The sequence below is a fragment of the Thermobia domestica genome, chromosome 8 (assembly GCF_964235325.1).
Source record: "Thermobia domestica chromosome 8, izTheDome1.hap1.1, whole genome shotgun sequence".
NCBI classification, from domain to species: Eukaryota; Metazoa; Arthropoda; class Insecta; order Zygentoma; family Lepismatidae; genus Thermobia; species Thermobia domestica.
The window spans coordinates 222,859,307-222,874,187 of record NC_137461.1 but is presented as its reverse complement, the minus strand read 5'-3'; the positions used below and the strand labels follow the sequence as shown (position 1 = coordinate 222,874,187).

Here is a 14,881-nt window from a genome sequence, read left to right as displayed (position 1 = left end):
ATCGAAAACGGTCAGGACAGTAGTTGGATCGTGATCACTTCAGGAACATATTTTCCAATACCACCACCCACCTACAGAAGGTGCTGATATGATAATGTTTTATGGTGGAGGTGATAGATCAGGTCTTTCTGTGTCGATGAGAAATTATCACTGCGGATCGTTCAACGGCAAGAAAGTGGAAAGAAACAGAACAATTCACGCACGCAAGGTTTGTTCACCACAAAAGCCCACTTGGAGCGAGCTTGGATTGAACTGAAGATCACACGAACCAGGGGCAAATGCTCCATCACTGAGCCACCGCAACCCCCTGTCATTGAACAAAATTGTGAAAGTGCATCACGGAAGGCGCTTCGGCTAATAAATATCGAGGATCTTATACCTTTTACCATTGGTTTCTCAGTCCTCCTAAGATAACGTAAATTTTACTTCATGAATATCTAATGAAATAAGGTACTCAACAACTACAAATGCTCCAAATGTACACAGAAAAGCGGGTCTAGGAAAATTCGGTGTAGGAAAATTCGGTGTAAGAAAATTCGGTGTAAGAAAACTCGGTGTAGGAAAATTCGGTGTACAGAAAATTCGGTGTACGGAAAACTCGGTGTGGGGAAATTTTGGTGTACGGTAGATTCGGTGTAATACATATTGAATATTACTACTTACAATAATTTACGACATTTCATATTGTGAAAACGAAAAGCATATAATGTAACGAATAAAATGTTATTACTTATTTCAAGAAAAGCAAATTTATTTTTCTGCCTTGAGTCCAATACCTCTTGCATGTCTTTTGCGGGGTATTACTATAAACTACTTTTCATCACACAATGAAGCTGACACTTTTTGTCAGAAATAAAACAATTACAACTATAAGTTCAGAGAATAGTTATAGGAACAACTAAAAACACCTTTCCTATATAGTACGTCATAGAACATATACAAGGTGATTCTTATAAAACTCACGGATTTCATTTGGGGGTCTAGATTTTCTAACTGAAGTCCGATTTTCATGCGGTTTGTGGCAAATGATCAAGAAACGTTGGAAGATTTATGGAACTATGCTTACTGGTTTACATTCATTTGGGGTAATATAGGCCGCGCCTCTAGAAAAGCAGCAAATATTCGCCACTGTACCGAATTGGAATTAGGTGAGGTGCGGTATGGAGATTTGAGTTTCTTCGTTAGATGGTAACCTCGCGACGGTCAATAAGAAACAGGAAACTGGGCCTTCGTATTGAGAATTATGCTGTGCTACTGTACCAATATGATCAGGACGCAGTTACAATAATGTACTCTTTGGAGCAACGTGATTTTATCGTTAAAAAGATTTTAGAGGCCAGGATCTGTTGTTGCTACGCAAAGGGCAGCTACACGCAACTTTGCCTCACGTTCTGCCCCAAACAGGAACATAATATGGTCGCTAGTGAATAAATTGCAGGAAACAGGATCTCTTCTGAGTAAGGCAGGGAAGCATCGGACACCGCTGGCGGATGTTGTTGGACATAAAACTTAAAGATTTCATTTCATTTCACTAACACTTAATTTGTATTCTCACTAACACTTAATTTGTATTCTTCAATTTCGCTTCAAATATCCAATATCTCATTCGAACTGTAACGTACAATGACGAATATTTGCTGTTTTTCTTGCGGCCTGCTCGATATTACCCCGGATGAATTTAAACCAGTAAACATAGTCCCATAAACCTCCCATTCTCCCTTTATAATTTGCAACAAACCGCATGAAAACCGGACTTTAGTTGGAAATTCTAGAGCCCAATGAATCCGGGAGTATCACTCTGCATATACATATGTAAGATGCAAAAATATATTGATCAAAAAAGTCTTAGTGAAAAGGGCAATATAAAGCAGGATGGTTTTATCATATAATATTTGTACAAATAGTTTAATTCTCCTCCAATCAGACACTTTAGTTTGTTTGCCTTAAGGTAAACAAGTACTGAAACCCTATTGACTCCTTATTGACTTCTCCTCCAATCAGGCGTAGATACTTTAGTTGAGGCATTTATTTTTACACCTTTGAGTAACATAAATAAAATATGTCGTTTTTGAAGAATTTAAATTTAAATATTTATTTATAAAATATACATAAAATCGTCAGAACATTTTTGAAAAATCTACAATTTTCAACTTTACCCGTCTAGTAACCTACTATTTTTTTTTTTTAAATATAAAATTCTAGGAGACATCCTCCAAAACAGCATAAAAACTTAAGTTTTAAATGAAATGTCGATTGGTATCGATGATCGCTTCGGTAAATCACACAAACGGACATCAATAAACAAATTTCTCGTCATGTAAGGGCCATGAAATGCTAAAATCCGTCGAAATCTAGAATTCAAATTATTTCACGATCACAATTTTTCAAAATTTGGTATAGCAGACAGTAAAAGTACGTTCTACACAAAGTTTGAACTTAAAACTAATACGCTCATTTATGCTCAAAGTTAAGTTTTTAATAAATACTACTGTCTACTACAACGAATCTTTCTTTACGCCGAACATTCCCCACACCGAGTTTTCCGTACACCGAATTTTCTGTACACCCAATTTTCCTACACCGAGTTTTCTTACACCGAATTTTCCTACACCGAAATTTCCTACACCGAATTTTCCTGCTCCCCAGAAAAGCAATAGAAGTTGGATGATTGTTTCGGGAGCAGGAAAATTCGGTGTAAGAAATTTCGGTGTAGGAAAATTCGGTGTAAGAAAACTCGGTGTAGGAAAATTCGGTGTACAGAAAATTCGGTGTACGGAAAACTCGGTGTAAGAAAACTCGGTGTAGGAAAATTCGGTGTACAGAAAATTCGGTGTACGGAAAACTCGGTGTGGGGAATGTTAGGTGTAAAGAAAGATCCGTTGTAGTAGAGCATAGGATTTATTAAAAACTCAACTGAGGATAAATGAGCGTATTAGTTTTAAGTTCAAACTTTGCGTAGAACGTACTTTTACTGTCTACTATACCAAATTTTAAAAAATTGTGATCGTGAAATAATTTGAATTCTAGATTTCGACGGATTTTAACATTTCATGGAGCTTACATGACGAGAAATTTGTTTTATGATGTCCGTTCGTGTGATTTAGCGAAGCGACCATCGCTACCAATCGACATTTAATTTAAAACTTAAGTTTTTATGTTGTTTTGGAGGATGTCTCCTAGAATTTTCTACTTCAGAAAGAAAAAAAAGTAGGTTACAGAACGGGTAAAGTTGAAAATTGTAGATTTTTCAAAAATATTCTGACGAATTTATGTCTATTTTATAAATAAATATTTAAATCTAAATTCTTCAAAAACGACATAGTTTATTTATGTTACTCAAAGGTGTAAAAATAAATGCCTCAACTAAAGTACCTACACCTGATTGGAGGAGAAGTCAATAAGGAGTCAATAGGGTTGCAGTGCTTGTTTACCTTAACTTAAGGCAAACAAACTAAAGTGTCTGATTGGAGGAGAAGTCAACTATTTGTACAAATATTATCTGATAAAACCATCCTGCTTTATATTTCCCTTTCCACTAAGACTTTTTTGATCAATATATATTTGCATCTTAGGTATGTATATGCAGAGTGATTCTTTCAAAACTCACGGATTTCATTTGGCTCTAGAATTTCTAACTGAAGTCCGGTTTTCATGGGGTTTGTTGCAAATCATCAAAAGAGGAGGGGAAATTTATGGAACTATGTTTACTGGTTTAAATTCATCCGGGGTAATATCGAGCAGGCCGCAAGAAAAACAGCAAATATTCGCCATTATACGTTACAGTTCGAATGAGCTATTGGATATTTGAAGCGAAATTGAAGAATACAAATTAAGTGTTAGTGAGAATACAAATTAAGTGTTAGTGGTAACACACATAAATCACATGTTGAATAGCCGGTTTCTCGCTACAAACGACAGAGAGATTTCTTGGGTGACTTAAAGAGTCGGTAACTGATATCTTCCACAACATCCGCCAGCGGAATCCGATGATTCCCTGTCTTACTCAGAAGGATCCTGTTTCCTGCAATTTATTCACTAACGACCATATTATGTTCCTGTCTGGGGCAGAACGTGAGGCAAAGTTGCCCTTTGCGTAGCAACAACAGATCCCGGTCTCCAAAATATTTTTAACGATAAAATCACGCTGCTCCAAAGAGTACATTATTGTAACTGTGTCCTGATGATATTGGTACAGTAGCATAGCATAATTCTCAATACAACGGCCCAGTTTCCTGTTTCTTATTGACCGCCGCGAGGTTGCCATCTAACGAAGAAACTCAAATCTCCACACCGAACCTCATATAATTCCAATTCGGTACAGTGGCGAATATTTGCTGCTTTTCTAGAGGCGTGGCCGATATTATCCCAAATGAATTTAAACCAGTAAACATAGTTCCATAAATCTCCCAACGTTCCTTGATCATTTGCCACAAACCGCATGAAAATCGGAGTTCAGTTAGAAATTCTAGACCGAAATGAAATCCGTGAGTTTTAAAAGAATCACCTTGTATATGTTCTGTGATGTACTATATAGGAAAGGTGTTTTTAGTTGTTTCTATAACTATTCTCTGAACTTATAGTTGTAATTGTTTTATTTCTGACAAAAAGTGTCAGCTTTATTGTGTGATGAAAAGTAGTTTATAGTAATACCCCGCAAAAGACATGTAAGAGGTATTGGACTCAAGGCAATAATAATAATAATAATAATAATAATAATAATAATAATAATAATAATAATAATAATAATAATAATAATAATAATAATATGCTTTTTTAGAAATAGGTAATAACATTTTATTCGTTACATTTTATAGTTTTCGTTTTCACAATATGAAGTGTCGTAAATTATCGTAAGTGGTAATATTCAATATGTATTACACCGAATCTACCTTACATCTAAATTTCCCCACACCGAGTTTTCCGTACACCGAATTTTCTGTACACCGAATTTTCCTACACCGAGTTTTCTTACACCGAATTTTCCTACACCGAATTTTCTTACACCGAATTTTCCTAGACCCGATTGTTTCAATTTTACACTTAATTTTAGATCAAGAGTAACGAACATTTTTTGGTAACATTGAAGGTTGTCGGCTCCAATTTGATCTTTGCGAACAGATGTGCTGCTCACGGGCAGGGATTTCCTCCCCCCTCTCAAGACTTTTCTAATTCATTCTCGTTCTGCCTCCAGCACTTTGTAGAGAATATTTTCAATGATCTTATCTGGAACCACTATGCCATTTCTAAAAGAACTGAAAATAATTTAAAATACTGCTGCTAGACCAACATTATCTTTAAAAAAAATGAAGTATAAAATAAATGTAATTCGTGCTCTACTTCCACTAAACACCAACTGGCGCTTCTAGAAGTAATACAAATCTTTATTGAGATTTTAATTCTGCGGACCCAAATATTAGTTCTTGCCCTTCCAGGGAAACTTCCTAGTTACGGCGCTGTCATCTTCATAGCTATATACTGTTGGTAGCCATACACTCAGCGATTATATACAGCCTGCGGAAGAAAAATACACAAGTATGCAATGTACTTCATTATAGCAAAGGAGAAACTTTCTAATAAACACGAGTCGTAAAACAACTTTCTTCAAAGCAAAGATGGCACCTATACTGAGACGAACAATACTGTCTCGAGATGCGACTGAGATTCGATGTGTCGAGACGAGACAGAGATAAATTTATAATTCGAGACGATATCAACCCAGTCCAGGCCAAGAATATTATTGCAAGGAGTGCGTGTTCTGTATAAATCTATGTGTTTAGCAACCTTAGAAAATAATACAGAATTTCATTTTTCTAGAAACAACGGGCATAAAGTAAAATCTCGGAGATACCCTAGTATAATAATAGTGGCTATAAATTGGCTCCGTATCTGTTAAGATTCTACTATACTGTACATAGAGTAACACAAAAATTTTATTTTTTTTACATTTTTGCTTCATTCGGTGTAAAAATACTAAAACTGAAACCTAAATAATATAAAATTGTTTCATGGTTTTCCCGAGAGAATTCTGAACTTCTGGGCTATTTTCCATCAGCCTAACCTCTGGATTCATTCCTGTTCAGCTGTTGTACAAAGTTGCAAGTTAATGATACATATTGATATGACATATTCGACAATCTCTGCTTAATAATTCCAAGGGGATATTGCCAGTTACGGAGTTAGCTACAAAATGTTTAGATGTGTTGTTCCTTTCGCGGGTTTCCGCAGAAAAGGAAAAAGCGTTCATATTTTATCGTTAGTATGTACACTCATGTCCAAAATTATTGTCGCATGTCTATAAATATGTTGTTTTAGGAATATAATTTGATAACGAAATTGCCCGGTACTTCTTATAATGTTTGTATGTGTATAATCGGCAAAGACATGTATGTGGCAAATTTCATGTCAAAAGAGCAGTAAATAATAATAATAAAACGAAAATAAAACTTTCTTCTCCATTTAGCAAGATTTTGTTTTATTCATTCTAATTTTCGTATTTATAATCCTTTCCCTATGAAATTTACCACAAATATACATTTCCCGATCATACAAATAGTATCAATATTAAAAGTGCCCTGAAAAATCTTTATCAAATTATATTCTTACAAGAAGACAGTTATAGATATGCGACAATCATTTTGGACATGAGTGTACGTATATACAAGTTCAAATGAGTTGGACGTGTTCTACCTTTTCTCGCACTGTCATTAAAAGACAAACTTCATATTATCTTATTTTATCGTTGTAATGTACATATAAAAGAAGCTACATCTGAATTAGTAATATTGATCTATTTTCGGATTTAGCTGCAAAATATCGCCGTGGGACCTACTTAACGTAACATAAGTTAGTACCGTAACATAAGTCATATATAAGATCCCACGGCGCGAGCTGGGATTGAACCAGAGACCCCAAGCACCGGAGGTGAACGCTCTACCACTGAGCCACCGCGCTCCCATTGTTTATATATAATATGATGGAAACTAGTTATAGTTGCTTCAAAGGGATAATAGCAATATGCAGAAATATTTGAGTATCATTATAACCGATAACTAAAAAAGTAAATAATAATGGAGATTGTAAATAACTGTCTTCCTAATTAGCGGTACTAACAGACAATTCACAGTAACCAGTATCGCTATGACCGAATTCAATTTTAATTAATCTAAGAAAAATTTTCTATAAGACCAAATTATTTATGTTTTATTTAAAAAAAAATAGAAATAGGGTTTAATAATTATACAAAATATTTTACAGAAAATTCATTTAAAAAGTGAAGAAAGTGTAAAATACATAAATACAATTAAGGTTGTTTCTTAAGTATTAAACAACAAAATCTAAAAGTTATATTCTTAAAATTTGATTCCAACCGAAATAAATTCTAAAATTGGAATGACGACGTCTATCTACCTCAATAAAATAAATTAATTTTATAATAGTCTGCTCAGTACAAATCGAGTATTTAAAACACACACATACATACATACACCGGACATATGTTAAAGAAGATAGGCTTGTCATCATATTATTCATATATATATATAATTAAGATAACTTTTTAAGCATTATATAACACAATTTATCAAAACAAATTATATTTTCCAATAGTATATCCAAAACAAATAATAAATATATATAAAAAAACAGACACACCTAGTCACCAGACTTTATATTCATAGATATAGGACAATCAGCATAATGCACGTAATTTTAAGTGAACTAGACATATCTTGTCATTTTCGGAGTCAGCCGCAAAATGTTTAGAGATGTGTTGTCCCTTTCGTGGGTTTCCGCAGAAAAGAAAAAAGTGCTCATATTTTATCGTTAGTATGTACATATATACAAATTCAAGGTAACTGGACGTGTTCTAGCGTTTCTCTCACTGGCATTAAAATATTTCCGAAGGGTCGAAAATATTTCCCTTGAACGGGCTTTTCATGTAAAAGATAAAGTTCATAATATATTATTTTACTATTGTAATGTATGTATGAACGGAGCTATAACTGAATTAGTCATATTCTTCTACTACTTTCAAATTTAGCTGCAAAATATTTCGAGAGGGGCCATTAACTCTTTATACTAGTTTTCACAGAACAGGAAAATAAACATTATCCCTTATTTATTGTTGCTATGTTTGCACTAAGTTTCAAGTAAATTGGATATGGTTTTCTATATTATTTATTAGTTAAAAAATAAGTTCACTACCTAGTTTAAATCGAAGTAGTGGAAATGAATTTAAAGCTTCAAAAAGTATATTCCATGAAAATCTAATATTTTTACGAAATATATCTTGGACATATTTCTTAATATAAAGAAAGGGGCGAGGGAGTGATTCATCACTCATTTATGACTGATTTTAATTACAAGAACAGCAGATTACGGAAAAAGTGAAAGAAAATATATATATAATACTGCATCAAACCGAATGAGATTTATATAAGTTATTGTGAAACTATAAATAATCGGGGAGAGGGTAAAACCACTAAGCTATTTTTTTACTGATTTCGGTTCCATGTAGAGTGAATGATTAGGAAGCCTTAAGGAAAATATACGGCATATTACACTAAAATCGAACAGTTATAACCGGGGAAGGCGACTAAACGCCTTACCCCACACACAAAAAAATATCTATGGCATTCCCCACTTCCTAAAAAAAAAAAAATAAAATGGGCAAAGATAGGCTCGGAGAACGGCATGACGTCATGCAACCCCCCTTCCTTTTCAGAAAAAAAATGAAATGAAATCTTTGAGTTTTACGTCCCACGGTTATGGCGGTTAGGCTAAAGGAGACGGTGATGATGAGTAATGAATGAAATGGTGGAATGAAGAAAGTGGGAGGAAACGGGAGCATCCCGAGAAACCCCACACACGCGGTGTTTGTGCAATACAAGGTTCACTTGGCGGGGGCTGGGATCGAACCCGGGACCCCAAGCGCCAGGGGTGAACGCTCTACCACTGAGCCACCGCGGCCCCCCTTCCTTTTCAGATCCACTACCCATACACTGAGAAAAATTCGTTCTCCGGACAGCGGTATATTGTACAAATATACGGAATCCACTTGCTTACTACAGAAATCAGTAGGGAACAAACGTTATCCGTATGCTACATAGGCCCTGCCCTTAGATGTTACATCATGTCGTTGCACGATGTGGGATATCTAATAGTCTTCCTTATAATATACAATATATATGTATGTTACCTTCGTCAACTATATGTTATATACGTCCATTTGCATGTGAGATCCTGATAGCCTATATTGTTTCATACGGAAAGTACGTACAGATGGAATTGGAATACTTATGCAGAAAGTATTATAAAACATGCGTTTTCAGTTATACGTTTGCTGTACGTTAAGTCCAAAAACTACAGGATAATACAAATGTAACATACAATTTTACGTATCACTCATTTTTTCTCGCTGTAGTTGTAACGGAAATTATCGAGAAAAATGTTTTTTAAGTTCAGGGGGAAGAGGGTTGAATTCACCGCTCATTCTTGAGTGATTTTAATTCCAAGCACTGGGGATTATGGAAAGAGTGAAAAAAAACATTATATTGTATCAAAACCGAATGAATTATAGAAAATTTACCATTGAACTCTAAAAGAAATGCACGGGGGCTAGGAAGGTAAACCCACTAATTTATTTCTTATTGCTTTTAACTCAGAGCAGAGGGAATAAAAATCGGGAAGCCTCAAATAAAAGTACGCCAAATTACCCCAAAATCGAATACTTTCTAACGAAAATTATCGTTGACCATACATATATTTTTTTAAAAAAAATATGGAGAAAGGTGAACTTAAACTTTTATTCTTGGCAGATTTTAACCTAAAATTGAGAGATATACACGATGTCATAAAGAAAATATAGTATATACCAACTTTTGTCATAAAAATATTTTACATAGTTTAAATTGAAATATTGTTTTCCATGTACATGTGTAAACTTGCAACATGGGATTGAATTTACTCCCCCTTCCCCCCGCAGTATACTTTATGAATTTTAACTCTAAACAATAGCATTATTGCTGTAAGTGAAAGGAAGACACATAGCACGTAACCAGATTCCGCTAGTCTACCGTAGTCTTAACTTAGGAAGTTTTCCCATTGTCTCAAGATGCTGGGTAACACTTTAGCTCCTACTGAGAATTGAAACCAGGAGCTACGTGAGGTCTACTGAATTCAGATTCCCCGCCCTCACTAAACTTCGTAGGTCGACGAATGTTTGTGAACTTTCTTAACACAAGTATATTTGTTTCATATCGAAATGAATGATATGGCCTAAAAATTGTATTTTATATCTCTAGCACTATCATTTTTTCTGAGAAATAGGAGGCACTAATTGACAATTACTTAGTCTTTTCAGATGTTGAATAACACAGGTTAAATACTACAATATATGTATAAGACCCTCCAAAAATCTTTGGATCCAGAAAATAATAATAATAATAATAATAATAATAATAATAATTGGACGCGTGCCTGGTGTGCTCTAAACATTCATTTAATTATGTAACAATATTTCAAATACAGCCTCTAAGGCCAATTTACAACAGAATATTTTAACATCAATAGTGGAAAAAGGAAAGAAGAAAATCAGGCAGGATTTATGCTTAAAGATAACATCCCGACATTCACCTTGTGGAACCGCGAAAAAACTGGTGTAACTAGTCAGGGTAGCAAGCCACAAGCTTTGCACCTAGGATCTCCCTTTTGCGAAGGAAGAACGCTAACCACTAGCCTACGCTCGTTAGAAATAATAATAATAATAATAATCATAATCATAATCATAATAATAAATCTTTACTCAATATAGTGAACCAATTGGGGATCTGTCGGGATTAAGAATCAGCAAACTCCGCTGAAATACCCCGTGGCCATGCATCACACAATTTTCTAGCTATTTTGTGGGTTGTATAGAACTGTAAAATTTTGTTTTAGTAATAATAATAATAATATGATTTTCACAGGCTTGCGCCCCCATTCATGGAGCAGGTTTCACATCAAATAATCCTACTCTTGTGGACAGCGAAGAGCGCTATGAAAACAAAGCAAGATGAAGAATGAAAGACATTGTCTATTTTTCCCTCCCCTTTGCCACTTTTGGCTCACTCTATGCTTCCCCCTGACCCTGCTGCCCCTTCCACGGTTCCACCTGCCTTGTGACTGACTTTCCCCTGTGATATTCACAGAAATCGATCAAGTTCCTTTTTCTCCTTACTGCTTTAGACTTGCAATAACAACATATGAAAGTGAAATTTCTTTCTGCTTCACCACCTGAAGAACGAAGTTCAATGTGACCCTCTGAAGAACAATACAATTGAAACCATGGCCAAGGAACTCTCCAAAGATCTGATAAGATCTGTAACTGATGAACACAATACCTTTACCAAACCTATCTGATCAACTGTGTTACTCATGTGGCAAATAGTCTTTGTAACGAAATAGCTTCTGTTCCGCACATTTTCGTTCCATTAGATACCCGCATAGGAAAGAATCTCATTCTGGTGGTACGAAAGCTGGATTTTTTGCCCAGAGGAGTTATAAAGCATACCAGAAACAGATTTGTTCCTTCAATTAGTTACGGTACAATAACGTTACATGCTCGAATAACGTTACGGGGTCGTAACAAAAATTGGTGGTATACCTTGTACCTACCTACATTAAATAACCAATAATTTTGTTACAGAGAGCTATTTTCGTTACGTTACAGTTACGTTAAGTTATCCACCCCTGATATTTTTTCCTTTGCTCTCAAAGATTATACGATTTTTTGTTTTTTAAGAGTACCCGTAGATTCTATAATATCAATTTGGTAAACTTTCTAGTTTATTGGTTTGAATTTCATATTTTAAAAGCTATATTTGGATCACAATGCAGTATCTGTATTAAACCTAGGCGAAATATAATGGCAATGAGTTGGGGTTTATGCTGTTTTTGTTTGTGTCAGACAAACGCTAAAGTGTACGGATTACATTTGGGAATGAGAACGCATTTTTTTTTAATATAAAGTAGATACGAGAGTAACAAATTTTGTTTAGAAAGATTCTAAAATGCTAAAACTGAATAACTCTCAAAAGTGAGTTTCTAAGCTCTTAAGTTAACACGTTGTTGTAAACTCTTAGTGAAAGCGCTTGGACATATGCGTAAACTTACATTCAAAATTGCAAGTAATGTGTATGTTTCTATTAGGATATGCATCAAACATAACAATAGACAGGGAGGGCACGGTGGCTCAATGGTAGAGCGCTCCCCTCTGGTGTGTGGGGTCCCTGGTTCGACTCCCGGCCAAGAAAAAGTTTGCTGTGGACAACATCCTATCCGTGGGTTTTCTCGGTGTAATTCCATTTCCTCCCACTTTCTCATTCTACCAATTCTTTCATCATCATTCATTTGCCTTAATCATTGTCTTCCTTAGCCTAAAGGACATAAACGTGGGACGTTAAACTCAAATATTTCATTTCCATAACAATAGACACAGTTCGCTCTTAACAATGTCTATTTTTCATATACAGTTCATAAATAAATAAATACTATATTGCAGCAGAATGACGACTATTTATTACCATTAGCAACAAACGACACACTTTTTTAGCGTCATAAAAATTAGTTTTTCTCAATTTTCTCGAAAACTACGCATAAGAATTTGCACGCACTCAAATCATTTTATTCAGCTTAATGAGATTTATCAATTTGTACATGTCTTCTCTTTGGGCAAATTTCCTTTTTCGTTAAACGTTAACAATTATTACAGGTTTTTTTTTTCTTCCAAGTTATTAGATTTATGTTTCGGAATTCATATCAGTACATTTGGAAAAGGTTCTCTATTTGACTTGACGTATGTATGTATGGCTTTTTACGCAATTATTTACAATTTTGATGAATATTTGTTCAGGATCTCTTTTTCTTAAGTTGTAATCATAACATTTTTAATGTATATAGTAATGAATGGATTGGTTGCTACATTAATACTACAACTAGAAATCAAAAATCACATTTTTTTGTACAAATCTAGCCGCTAGTACTATTTTGTTAATAGTTGCATTGCCTACTAACGTGTGGTGTACTAAAACAACGTAAGGTTTTATGTGGAAATAATAATAGTAGAAAAATGTGTGATAAATGAGGTTTGGTGTTGAATTTAAACTTTATCTTTCAACTGGGCAGCTCGGGTTCAATTCTCGCTGGAGATCGGAAACTTCTTTTCGTTTAATCGCTATTTAGAGATTCATCCAGTCTTCGTAGAATTGTTACTTGGGGAAACTTGTGGGAAAACAAAGGCGGCCAACTACATCACAACATGTACACTCATGTCCAAAATTATTTTCGCATGTCTATAAATATGTTGTTGTAGGAATATAATGATAACGAATTTGCCCGGTATTTCTTAAAATGTTATTATGTGTATAATCCGCAAAGACATGCATGTGGCAAATTTCATGTCAAAAGAGCAGTTAATAAGAACAATAAAACGAAAATAAAATTTTCTTGTTCATTTAGCAACAGTTTGTTTTACTCATTCTAATTTTCGTATTTATAATTCTTTTCCTATGAAATTTACCACAAATATACATTTCCCGATTATACACACAATATCAGTATTAAAAGTAGCTTGCAAAATCAATATCAAATTATTTTCTTATAAGAAGACAGTTAGATATAGATATGCGACAATCATTTTGGACATGAGTGTACATACCGAAATCTATATAATAAAGGTAGAGCTTTATGTACTTTCATCCAGTTCTTGGTCCTTCTATGGGATCTCCCGAATTTGGAAGAGGTGCTCTTTACTTGTACCTGTTTTGACTTAAAGATTCGTAAATAAACGATAAACACTGAAGATTCGTAAATAAACAATAAATACAAAAATAAATCCATGGAAACATTTCGATAACGAAAATTCACTAATCTAGAAACGTATTTTATTTTCGTTAGTACACGTATGATAGATATAGCAGAAATAATGCTGGGATTTGTTCGCTATGGATTATTCGGGGATAATTTCCAACTGTGAGGAATAGAATTACAAATAATCGAGGTACTAAGCTGTATATTCAAACATGAAACAATTTGTTGCAATGGATATGCAAGTCGTGAAGTTGGATACTGTTGATGAACTTGTAAGTTGGTATCTGGTAATACATTACATATTTAAATGTATATTAAATTAGAAATGTTACATAATGTTATGCAAAGTAGTATTATATGTATGTAAAACATTAAAAAAATAGCAGTGTTACGTGTACACCACGTGAAGGAGTTTGGTTTATATGACATAATATATTTCCAATTAATATTGAAACCGGAAGCGGTAGTAATATCTACAACTTCCGATTTTAGTAGAGAGATTAGAGATGGAATATGTTCTTGACACGCGTAATTGATTACAGGAAATCGTTGTTGCTATCTAATACCGTTTTTGCTCTATATCAATCAATGTTAAAAAATCAAAAGCGGTTGATGTCTGCCACTTCGAATTTGAACAGAGGGTTGTAATGGAAGGTGGTACCGATTCTTAGAACGATCATTTTTCCTCTATGCAGATCAATATTGAGACCGGAACTTGTACTGGATTTCTATGACTTCCGATTTTAGTAGAAAGTTAAGGATGGAGATGAGACGTACTCTTGGGACGCTTAATCAAATTCGATTTCAGTATTGAATTCGCATAGTTATAAGTTTACCATAGTTTCGCGATGTGAAACAAGTCACTTGTTTTACCATTAAAAGTCGTTTGAATCTCTGAAATTCCTTTTGACAAAGCAGAACTAAAGAAAGAAAGAAAGAATACGCCCCCATACAAATCACTGAACTTGAAACAAGGATAGCACAGCAACTTAATACCCATAACAGACCCAATCTTGTTCATTATATTTTTTCTCTT

The 14,881-nt window shown here is 34.4% G+C and overlaps 1 protein-coding gene across 4 annotated transcripts in view; it reads left to right on the top strand.

Annotated features, from left to right (window-relative positions):
• LOC145693446 (uncharacterized) overlaps positions 1–14,881 on the top strand; it is a 112,502-nt gene that overhangs the window by 57,349 nt on the left and 40,272 nt on the right. Inside the window, exon 1 of one of the 4 annotated variants that reach the window (XM_081769446.1) lies at positions 13,912–14,117. The exons of the other annotated variants lie outside the window; for them this stretch is intronic. Coding sequence (XP_081625572.1) covers positions 14,110–14,117 — 8 coding nt within the window. The 5' untranslated portion in view covers positions 13,912–14,109. Of the gene's footprint in view, positions 1–13,911; positions 14,118–14,881 lie in introns of those variants that run through there. 4 annotated transcript variants of the gene reach the window in all.